General features: G+C 33.1%; 1 protein-coding gene across 2 annotated transcripts; it reads right to left on the bottom strand.

Annotated features, from left to right (window-relative positions):
- Nucleotides 1-4386: 4386 nt before the first annotated feature.
- On the bottom strand, nucleotides 4387-11131 carry LOC107870890 (protein cornichon homolog 4). 2 transcript variants are annotated; one of them, XM_016717580.2, is made up of 5 exons: nucleotides 10790-11131; nucleotides 6608-6773; nucleotides 6364-6486; nucleotides 6200-6256; nucleotides 4387-4775 (listed from the first exon to the last, which is right to left on the bottom strand). In XM_016717580.2, the coding sequence occupies exons 1-4, from the start codon at nucleotides 10842-10844 to the stop codon at nucleotides 6229-6231; spliced, it is 372 nt and encodes a 123-aa protein (XP_016573066.1). In that variant the 5' UTR covers nucleotides 10845-11131; the 3' UTR covers nucleotides 4387-4775; nucleotides 6200-6228. The 2 variants fall into 2 exon arrangements, with proteins under 2 accessions (XP_016573066.1, XP_016573065.1); XM_016717579.2 differs by having other exon boundaries at nucleotides 6608-6789; nucleotides 10790-11127.
- Nucleotides 11132-12070: the final 939 nt, after the last annotated feature.

Below are 12070 nucleotides of genomic sequence, written 5' to 3'. Positions count from 1 at the left end.
GTATCAAGACTTGACCTAAAATATGGGGATGACCCCGATTGGGGAAATTGATATCTTTAATTGATAATTTGCCTAGCTTGAGGCAATTGGAGGTTTAATTGGAAGAGAGTTGGGATTTACGGGTCTAGGAAGATTGCCTATTTCAAGCTAAGTGAGATTTTAAACTTTAGATTGTTTACTTTTCCTAAAGCATGATTTATTACTTATATAAATATGCCGCGACTATCTAGTATATAATGGGGCGAACACGTAATAAATATATAATATGTGCTATTTTCGAGCTATTATTCTATGTATACTTTTTTATGATTAAAGCATGATATTTTTAAATTGTAAAAGCATGACATCAACATATTTTATGACATATTGATGTGACATCATAGTATATTATTTGAAGTATGCTAGAAATGCATTATATATGTGCTAATTAACTTGCTTTGTGAGATGCTCATTAATGGATGATATTTGCTCGTACAAAATGTTGTATTTTCCTTGTTGAGTTTAGTCTATACTCTTTATCATGAACTTTGGTCTAGCCATTTTACTGGTGAGCGTACATGGACTTGGTTTAGTCATTCTATTGACGAGGGCTCATGTGAACAATTTAGCAATCTAATTTGCAAAAGACATCTAACAGGACCTAGAAGTTTTATGGATAAAGGATTTAGGGGTTGGTTTCAGTGGCAGAGTCACATGTACTTGATTCGGAAAATTGCACAATATTGCTAGGTAAACTATTTTTATTTTATATATATGTGTGTACATATATATGAACATATATATATATAAATATATATTGCATATTCGCACCGTTTGACTTCTTCATAAATGTAACACCTCAAAAATTCAAGACATTATTAGAACCATGCTTTAAGTTCATGAAAAATCAAACATAATATTTGATTAGTTTTATAAGTGAGTGATTTAGACATATATTAAGACCTCAAATAGCTTCAAGCTTATAAACAAGTCAAAACTTCCCTTAGCGATTAAATTATTGTGAAGTATCTAACTACATTCAATTTCAAATGAGCATAACTTTTGGTATACTAAGAATATTTGAGTTCACGACCCACCAATAGATCGATACTTGAAATACCTTTCCAACGATACCAATTTTGCCTTAATTCGAAACCAGGGTGAAAGCTTATGGACAAAATACTGAAGCACTATCAAAGCTTCGCAGACTACGACTCGTAATGTCTCGTTACGGTCGTTAGGAAATAGTCGCAATCTGGGCAGTAGAGGCTGAAATTAGAATTTTGACCACGATTCAAGTCACGGCTTGTGGTGAGATCCTACGAGTCGTGATCTAAGTCATTGGGACTATTTCCAGGCGACTTCCAGACAGTTTCTAAGGGGTTTTCTGGTCTTTTTTCACTCTTTTAACCTCAAAATTATGTCGTTTAAGCTATTTTAAGGCTGATTAAAAAGTCAAAACAACCCCAAATCCCTTATTCTTAGTACAACACCAAATTATTCAATAAACACGCATTTTTTCTTTTCTCCCAAAGCAAGAAATTGGGGTTTTTCATCTCCAAGTTCAAATCCCAAAAACTTCAATTCAAGAATCAAAAATAATCAGGTATGTGGGATTTGAATAAAGATAACCTTTCATCCTTGTGCCCAACAGCTTTGGTTTTTTTTAATTAAATTTATGAGAGTTCAATTAGGGTTCATACCCAATTTTCATATTTTCGAGATTATGACATTATAATGGAAATTAAAGTTCATTAGCACAAGAATATACCCTTGTTCATGTTTTCACTTATTTGATTGTTATTATGAGATGAATTTTAGAATTTTGACATGAATTTTTATGAGATGGTGAATATATATGATTTTCAGCCTGATTTAGTCAATTCACAAATAAGAGCATATGAATTTATCATGACTCTCTCAATTTACAAGAAGTTTAGATTTATTATCTAAGATTACTACAGTATGATTTAGATTTCAGTTTGGTCTTATGATCTCAAACATGATATGAAATTCTCACAGATATTCATGAGTATGATTTATTAACAGAAGTATGATTGATTTTCAGATTTATAAACCCAGATGCTTATTTTAAGGTGAATTTCAAAAGTATGAGCATACAGTGTATGTGTATGTATATATATATATGAGAGTAGTATTTAGCACCGAGAGGGAGGTATGGGATCAGTGTATCCTATTTTCTAGAAACTATGTGTCACCGTAGGTTTAGGGGCCTCGCTAGAGAGTGTTCTCCTTGCCCAATATGGACTCAGTTTAGTGATCACTCTAGTTCAGGTTCTACTCTGATGGCAAGGTTAGAACAACCCTCCTCAACGTGGGTCAGACGTTGGACTCCATAATAGCTCACATGATTTATGTCGATTATAAGAATCTCCCATAAAGAAAACTAAAAGTAAAGATTTTAGAAATCAAGTGTCATAACTCACTAAGCTTATCAGATTATACTTTACTATTCACGCTTTATGATATTTCAGCTTTCAGTTTTATTCATGACCAAGGTGAGTCCTTTTACACTTACCATGCATGATTTGAAAGTATGGTCAGTTTTAGTTTTCTTATTGCATTCACCCCCACATATTCAGTACATCTCAAAAATACTAACCACATATATGTTTGTCTGGCTACATTGTTTCATCATGTTGGTACCAGTTGCAGCCCATAACACCATAAACAGACAGCACGCAGCTTTCAGCCAGCATATGATGAGTTCTCTTGATTTGAGGAATCGAGTCAACGCTAGTTTCGGTATTATATTTTCTATTTAGTCGTGTTGATTAGGGATGGTTGGGGATCATGTGTAAGTTACTTATAGTCAGTATTAGTAGAGGCTTCATAGACAGTCAGTCAAAGTTGATGTATTTAGTTTCAGTTTCCTTTGTATAACCAGTGTTGTAAGTTTTTGAATAGTTTTGTATTGCACAAGTTTAGCTAATGACATCTCTTCCGCTTATTGCTTCTGATTTTATGTATTTATTCAGTTGCTCACGAATCACGCCGATGTCATGGGTTAGCTTAGGATCACTTATGGTTCTAAGCGGAGTGTGACATCTAAGGGTAGTCTCGGGGCGTTATAGTAATTTACTTCTTTATATTTTGACATATCTCAATAGTCCCACTCCTGATTGGTCTAGTAGAGATGCATACACGATACACGAGGGCCCAACGTGCATCTATGAATCATATATTGTTGAGATTGTCGTTCATTATACAGTTGTCTGCTTTTGGTTATTACTAGTGCCGCTTTATTATGTTGTTGCTTTCATTTCTTCTTTCGAAGACTTGCTTCACAGGGAAAGATGGAGGAGCCAGTCGATAATTTTACTGGGATTAATTCTCACCATATCCACTCATTCTCTAGTGGTGTTCATGTGATCTGATTCGGGTCGATATCTAATTTAGCTAAAGTGAGTCAACCGATTCATGTTGGCTGCTCTCATTCCTATTTTAGTATTTTGAGTTGTGTATCATGTCCTTCGCTCCTTCACAGCGTTATATTTTGCTTGGTGAATGTTTCTTCAATTATACACGTGATGGTTTCAATAATGAGATCTTTCGCAAAAAGGTCTGTATAGCTCGTTAGATGCCAGTTACAACTAGCAAAACTGAGTTGGGACAGTTCAGGACCTGCCCTAGCACAACGAAGAAAAGTCACAAATCCATAGTACCCCGAAGGTAAGTCTTTCTTGATGAAATGTAGGAGTACAATACCGCTAAGAGACCAGGTCCTCTGAGTAAAATATATGACTAAAACAGTAACACTCAGAGAATAAGTAAATAAATCAACACAATGATTTTACGTGGTAACCCCCTTGCTCAAAGGAGAAACCACAGCCTGTGCTCACAAGCTTTCAAACTCCACTATAATCAAAACAAATCTTGATTACAGACTCCATTAGAACTTAACTCTAAGTTCCTCTAATTTGTAATAACTCTATTACAATCACCTCTTGACAACTCTGTCAAAATCACTCTCAAGATTGGTGACTCTAACTAACACAAACTTACATAACTCTACCTAAGAAACTCAAACGCAAAAAGAAAATTTTACTCTTAATCTTTGAGTAAAGCAATTACCGGACTTGACTCAAGAATACCAACACTATGAGCAGTAAGAGTATTAGAACTTAAGCTTAGAGCTTTCACCACCACAGTAGAATTCTTCAATTTACAAAAACTATTATTGAGGAAGAAGCATCCTTTTGTATTTATAGTAGTGCAGAACAGTACGGTCGAATTTTGATTGGATCGGGTGTTCATTCTAATACGTTGTGCACCTGCACAGTTGTTGCAATAGCAGACAAAACTGTGCAGAGTGTGACAGCTGTGTATCAGCAACGTAAGCAACGGACCTGGTCCTCTAATTATCATCTTGTCATCATCAAAACATGTGACAACATTTCTACAATTAAACATTGATCTCCACTGGAAATAGTACATTCAGTAAATCATTTGCTAAGACATTATGATATAAGATCACAACACTATTCTGATTTACGTAAGTTCAACTCTATGCCTATTGCCCAATAAATTAGATGCTTAAAGGGCATCATAAAGTTAACCTACCAAAAAAGAGAAAAATGACTAGAGCTAAAAGTGTGTGTATGTTTCCCAGCTAGTTGAGAACTTCCAACTCTTCCTTCAAATTAGATTAATTCCATAAAGCCATCATCACAATTCGTTTATGGCATGATTAACTTAGTAAACCGATAGATGTCAGACGGCCAGCTTCACCGTGCTAGTGCCAGAACAATCCCAGTTTCTTCATTCGATCAAACCTGAGAAAAGAGGTGGAGAGAACAAATAATGAAGCCCAGAAAAAAAAGATTTAGGAGATGATGAAATGTAACAACTAACACATGCTTGAGGTGTTTTAACTTAAATTCCTACAACTCCCACTGACAAGTTCAAATTGATTGAATCATAACATTTGGACTGCAAAAGCCTTTGGTTTACCACTTGGACAGCAAAACCTTTGGTCCCAAATTTTCTTCTACCTATTGAGATTGTCGGTAGAAGATTCCTATAGACTAGTGCTACAAAACGTTCAAAGAAGGCTTTGGTAGCCTGGGATAAACTATGGTTGCTCAAATCAGCTGGACGACTAAATATTTACTGATATGCTGGTTTGGAACAAAGCTATCACTTGAAGAATTATTGGAATCTATGCAAGAAGAAAGATAAACCACGGATACAATGAACATTTACTATGCTAAAGCGAAAGCAATCTGGGAGGTGAGTACTAGGCAACATGGATAATCCAAAAAATCCTCAATGCCAAGAAGCATATGGAGGGTGATGGGGCTATCGAATGAAGACCTACAGAACTTTGGGAAATACTCCATAAGGAAGATGTATAACAATCTGAGAATGGAGGAAAATGGTTTGCAGTAAAATAAAGACAGCCCAAGGTGGCTTTTTATCCTATATTTGGCAATTCAAGGAAAGGTTATATACAAGAGACAGGATGATTAAATGGGGTATGGCTAGTAGCTCAACATGTCCATTATGTGAAAATGAAGATGCAGACAAACAACATTTGCTCTTTAAATGCTCAACTTCATCTATCATTTGGCAAAAGGGTAATAATGCACAAGCCTATACTACATTTGAAAAGAGGAACCAAACAAGAGAATCTGATGCGGTCATGGTCAAGATGATAAGTTAGGATGTACACTGCCAAGGAAGTTGGAAGCCAAGATTAGCAAGCAATTGCAGAAACTGAATTTATATCCATAATGCAGATGTATCTAGCCAAAGTGAGGTGCTAGGAGTCGCTTTTCTTTAGTCTCTTCTTAGTTTAGTTGCAGTTTTGCTTTACAAAGCCACTCAGCTAGTTGTTATCGGTTTCATTATTTATTTCTCAACAAGTTCAGTTCCTAAGCAACTATGCATCGATTTCGAGTGTAGATCTTTTAAAACTTCCCTTCATTTAATTTGAAGGCTACCTTGTTCTTTGTTACACCTTCAGTCATAATAGTGTCGCACCAGTGCATCTGGAACTCTAAAGTGGATGAAGTATTTAACAAAACACATAAAGAGAATAGAAAGATAAAGTTATGTCAGATAACTGATCCTAGTTATACAAAGAGAAACACCTTTCGAGTGGTTGAAAGAAAGGCACCAAGTTAAGGACCATCCTAGTTTTTCTATATAATTCTAAAGTCATAAAAGAGGGAGGGAGGGGGAAGAGAGTACAAACCCTCATTGATAGAAGCAATCCACCGTACTTCATTCATCCACAATACTCCAAACCATCCTAAATCAAAAACAAGATTAGGCATGAGTTAAAACAAACTAATGATATAGTTAGGTTTACAAGTTGTTTCAGAGATGAGAACTAGCAGCTTATTGCTGACACCATACCAGAATATCGAAAAGGCAAGAAGTATCACAAGATATCCAAGCTTATACAACCGGATCTTCTTTTCCCACGGAAGCTGATTGAAAATCTCAGTTACATATACCAAGTGGCAGCGTTCAGTATAGCTGATCAAGGGTTAAAATCAGTTGTCAGATTATATGTTAATATGCCAGTGGTAACTAACAGTAAAAGGGATTAACTTTCACATGCAACGAATTTCTACATGTTTCATCTATAGATGCTTACACTTGGACGTTATAGTACAAGTATGGCAGACATATCAGAAACATCAACCAATGCCCTGTCACAAGATGTAGGAAGCACAGGGCTCCTTGAAGAGCAAATTCTGGCACCACTATTCTGTTAATCCGTGTTGCTGAATCATAAGGGTTGACATAATCCTGTTCAAGATCTGCCAAGCACATGAGCTGCAATAAATAATTGCTACTGTAATATTCTCCAAGCCTGAATATAAGGAAGATAAGACGAGGAAGAAAAGAGAGTGGAGGGCTTAAAGAAAACCACTATGCAGAGAATGCAGTCTATGTTTACAACATGGTGCACACTACATAATAACGTTAACCGGTACATTCAACATACTTGTTTGTCTTTCAGTTCGACTAACAAAAGAAAAAGCACTAGAGGAGCTAACAAATAACATCAAGTCATCAGACATTAAATGGTAAATACACAAAAAACACAAAGGTCAAACAAGTAAATCAAAGTGATATTTGTCTATTGAAACAAAGAATTGTTGAACACCCAATTTTGCCCTCTTCAATTTCCTTTTTAATAATCATGGTGTCGGGGACAGCTTGTGCGCATCTCGGTTGATTCCACGGGGTTCCTGCTACCTCCGATCAGCAAAAATATCAGATAACTCTATCAAGGCTTGAGCAAATTGAAGAAATCACCTAGTATGTTTGCCTCCGTAGGATTTTAAACCTAAGGCCTCATGGTACTCAATCCACTTCATTGACCACTAGGCCACAGCCTTGGGTGCCTATTTTGATCATTTTGGGAATAATGCACTCTTTATTCTAGATAAAAATTGGGTGATCCTAGTGAATGAAGTTGAACAGAAATCACTTCAAAGGATGTATTTTAAGCTATAGAAGTAAAGATCCATGATTCTTAAAATATAATAAAGCCAGTCTTGTTCTATTGTTGATCATTCTCTCAATTCCATACCAGTTGGAGTTCCTATATGAATTGGCTAAGTCCATTTCCCTCTATCCAGAAAATTCATCTAAATCATTGTTACGCAGATGGTGAGCCTACTACAACCCTCCTTTAATCGGGGCTTGGGGCTTGGGACCAGATATGCTAAACTCACATTGACACAGTTCTATTGCTAATGTGAACTAAAAAAAAAGATGTGAAGCAGTTCATGACCTAATGTCTTCTTCCTGCACCAAACCAATATACGCCTTTTACATATTAGCGCAATAAGACCGAGTTCACTCACTCCCTTCAACAACATTGAAACCTATCACTGTAGCCAACAATTATATTATTTCGAAGAAAATTAGCAATTGATGCACCCAAGTGTGAGGCCTAGTGATCGGTTGATAATGATGAGGTTTCAGGTTGAATTTCCAACATAAGCAAACACACTAGGTTATTTCTTTTGATCAGTCCAAGCCTTTGTGGACAGAATTACCCGATATCTATGCTGATGTAAGGTAACAGGAATTGAAATTGAATATTCACGTTTGTATATACTTTTATTTGCTCAAAATTTCCCCCACATTTCCCCTTTCACAAAACCTAGATTCTTAACTTCCCAAGTTCCATTGTAGAACACCCATCACAAAAAGAAAATTAAAAAAAATATCTTTAGTAACAGTGCAGCAGAAATTTTTGACAAACCATAACCCACAAAAAAGGAAGCACTATTACTACCTCAAAAGAACTTATATGTATCAATTAAGACAGGGTCGGAAGAAGCATTCGAGCACCGGGTAGATTGATTTATAAGATAATAACTTAACTAATATTCCATCCATCCATCTTTACGTGTCCAACTTGGAAAATTAGGAAATATTTTACCATGTTATGTCTAATTTACATTTATTATTAACTATAGTCATTACTCAATGCATTTCTCAAAAGCATTGAACTTATTCTATTCAAATGGTAATATAGCAAAATTATTTGTTTATTTAGTATTCCTAAGGTTGTGCCAAGTCATATACGTATATAGATAAGTAAAAGGCGTATGAAGAGAGTAGTTATTATCTCATAAAGCCACTTTTCTTCCCAATTTCAATTTTTTTCAACAAAGAAGGCCATTTTATGAGAATAACTCTTAATTGAGTGTGATCATATGAGAAATCAACTCGGATTCATCTGAACACAATACTTTCGTTTCAGAGTATAATTGTATGTAAATTGCAATAAATAGTAAACATAAACTCATCACTATAAAAATATAACGAGATCAATAATAAAGCACATCTTTTTTTCAACAAAGAAGGCCATTATATGAGAATAACTCTTAATTGAGTGTGATCATATGAGAAATCAACTCGGATTCATCTGAACACAATACTTTCGTTTCAGAGTATAATTGTATGTAAATTGTAATAAATAGTAAACATAAACTCATCACTAGGGGTGTACAGACCAAACCGTCAAGTCAAACCAAACCGAAGAACCAAACCAAAAAGGGCAGCCCGATGCACTAAAGCTACCACTATGCGCGGTGTCCGGGAAAGGGCCCCACCACAAAGGTGTATCGTACGCAGCCTTACCTTGCATTTCTGCCAGAGGCTGTTTCCAAGACTTGAACCCGTGACCTCCTGGTCACATGGCAGCAACTTATGGTTTAGTTTGGTTGGTTTGGCATTTGAAAAAAAAAACGACCATTCTTGGTTTAGTTTGGTGTTAACCAAAAAAAAGTCGAATCGAACCCAAATCAAACTGACATAATATATATATGTGTGTGTGTGTGTGTATATATGTGTATATATGTGTGTGTGTATATGCTAGTTTAGTCGCACGTGCCTTGCACGTGTAACGTTTGATTATTTAAAATTAAATAACTTTATCTATTGTGGAGATTTTTAATAAAGTGTAAAAGTTCAAATCACTTTTCAAAAATCTTTCACACTTTAATGCAATAATGTAAACATAAACATATACACATATATGTTTTCCAATTCCAAGTGGTTGATGGTATCACTTTTATATTTGTATACCTCTTTCCCTTGTTGCCACAGGATAAGAGAGACGCATCAATTTAAACCATATTTGTGTTACGATTATTTTATATACATATATATAAAATCGTTCCTTATTTTTAAAGTCAAATCTTTACAAATTTATTGATTACATTCTATTACGTACTTAAAACATTTAAAAATCTGGAACTTCTTAATTTTTTCTTATTCTAATAGTTTTATATTTATTTTTAGATTTTTCAAATCTTCTTAAAATCAAATTTAGTTGATTTAGAATTCTTAAACTAATAAAAAATGTATCAGTTGTATGACTTCAAATAAGGAAAGAGTTAACATAAATATATTAAATTAATTTTCAATTCTTGAATCAGAAAAAGAAATAGAAATTCTGATGTCTTCTAATAAGGAATTTTTTTTACCATAAATACATTTAATTAATTTTCAATTCTTAAATATTAGGACGAAATAGTGAAAAAGACGATTTTGTTTAAATATTAAGAAAAAATAGTGAAAAGGAAGATTTTGTTTAAAGTAAGGATTTTAACGAAGGGCAAAAAGTTCAATTCACTTTTCTAAGGATATTCCCACTTTTAATATATTATAGATATATATATATATATGTATATATATATGCATGTATATAATTTAACTTTTTACACATAAAATATTAATTATAATCTACTTTTTAAAGACTTTTCAATTAGTCTTATTAATTTTCAATATTTGGAAAGTAGATATATATATATATACGAGCCTTTAAATTGTAATATTTATCCATTAATTGCTAATAAAATAATCCAAAATCCAATATAAACTTAAAACCTAAACTTTTCACTCTTCATCTTTAGTTTCAAGAGAATTTTTCGCTCCTCAATTTTTCATAATTGTGATTTTTCATTAGCGCATGAATGAAAACACACTTGATCTAACTTCAATCACAATATAATTATCAAAAATAAATATTATAAAAAAATCAAAAAAGATGAAAAAATCAAAAAAATCGACAAAACCGACTAAACCGACTAAACCCTAAACCAAAAAAAACCAATTTTATATTGATTTGATTTGATTTATAGTTTTAATAAACCAAAATAATTGATTTGATTTTTTTTCAATAGAAAACTAAACCAACCCAACCTATATACACCCCTACTATCACTATAAAAATATAACGAGATCAACAATAAAGCACACAAGTTTAAATTCCAAATCTGCCTCTCAGAATATACGAATAGAGAGTTACCTGGTAGAGGATAGTACCAAGAACAGAAACGAGAAGGAAGAAGGAGAATAGCCATGAGAGTAGATCGCCCATGGCACTTTCTTCTTCTTCCTTCTCTTCTTCCTTCTCTTCTTCCCTTCCTTTTTCCCCCTCTTTTTTCTGCCCGCAGATTTCTGTCTTTGTTCTTCCTATTCACAAGCGAACTTCACTCGTCTCTTTTTTAGGACTTTGACCATTTCTTCTTCCCCCTTGTTTTGATTGATTCTGACAACTTACCTTGAAGTTTGACATCAACGAGAAAAAATGCCTCTCTTGTTACTCCTCGACTATTGAGTTAGACACGCATATTAACAAATTCTAACTCTTTAAAAATTTTCATTTACTCCCTCCGTTTAAAAAGAATTTATTTTCCTTTTTAATATGTTTAAAAAAAATGATTTCTTTTTCTTTTGATAATATTTTAATTTTAGTTTTTCACGTGATATATTTAAGACAACTAGTTTAACTGTACATATTTTACACATGTAAAATTTGATTATTTAAAATTAAATAATCTTATCTATTACGAAGATTTTTAATAAAATGTAAAAGTTTAAATCAGTTTTTAAAAATCTTTCACACTTTAATATAATAATATAAATATAAATATATACACATATATACTTTGTCATTAGAAGTTTCAAATGGTTGACAGATTATTAATTTTGTGTTTGTCATATAGTACTGCTTTCTCTTTTTGCCTCAGGCTAAAAGAGATAAATTAATTTAAATCATATTTATGTTACAATATATATATATATATTAAGTTGATTTAGAATTCGTAAACTAATAGAAAAAGTATTAGTTGTCATTAATTTTGATGACTTCTTAATAAAGAAAGGTTTTATAATAAATACATTTAATTAATTTTAATTCTTAAATTAGGAAAAATAGTGAAATTTTGATGACTTCTAATAATGAAAGATTTTGTCATAAATATATTTAAAGATTTTGTCATAAATATATTTAATAGATACAGAAAAAATAATACAATTATGGATAGGATATATGACAAAACAATTATTAGATAATAATATAAATATAAAAGATGCACCGGAATATATAGAAAAAACAGTAATAGGATCAGTAAAACTATGGTTTGCAAATCTAACCGAAAATAGCAAAAAAGTATTAAGAACTAATAAACCTATAGAAGGAACATCATCGACAACAACTAAACTAACACCTATAGAATTATTAAAAAAATATGAAACAGCTATAAAAGATGAATTTGGTAGTACGACAACAATCGAAGAAGAACAA

This window comes from Capsicum annuum, chromosome 5, assembly GCF_002878395.1.
Source record: "Capsicum annuum cultivar UCD-10X-F1 chromosome 5, UCD10Xv1.1, whole genome shotgun sequence".
Classification (NCBI taxonomy): domain Eukaryota; kingdom Viridiplantae; phylum Streptophyta; class Magnoliopsida; order Solanales; family Solanaceae; genus Capsicum; species Capsicum annuum.
Note: the sequence above shows the minus strand (reverse complement) of the source record. Positions and strands in the feature narration are given on the sequence as shown.

Bases quoted from the DNA above. Each gene is read 5' to 3' on its own strand.
- LOC107870890 (XM_016717579.2), bottom strand. From the start codon at position 10,861: ATGGGCGATCTACTCTCATGGCTATTCTCCTTCTTCCTTCTCGTTTCT. The intron at 6,487-6,607 runs GTAAGCATCTAT...ACCCTTGATCAG, and splicing joins TTGTACTATAACGTCCAAGT to CTATACTGAACGCTGCCACT. The intron at 6,257-6,363 runs GTATGGTGTCAG...TTTTTGATTTAG, and splicing joins CTTGCCTTTTCGATATTCTG to GATGGTTTGGAGTATTGTGG.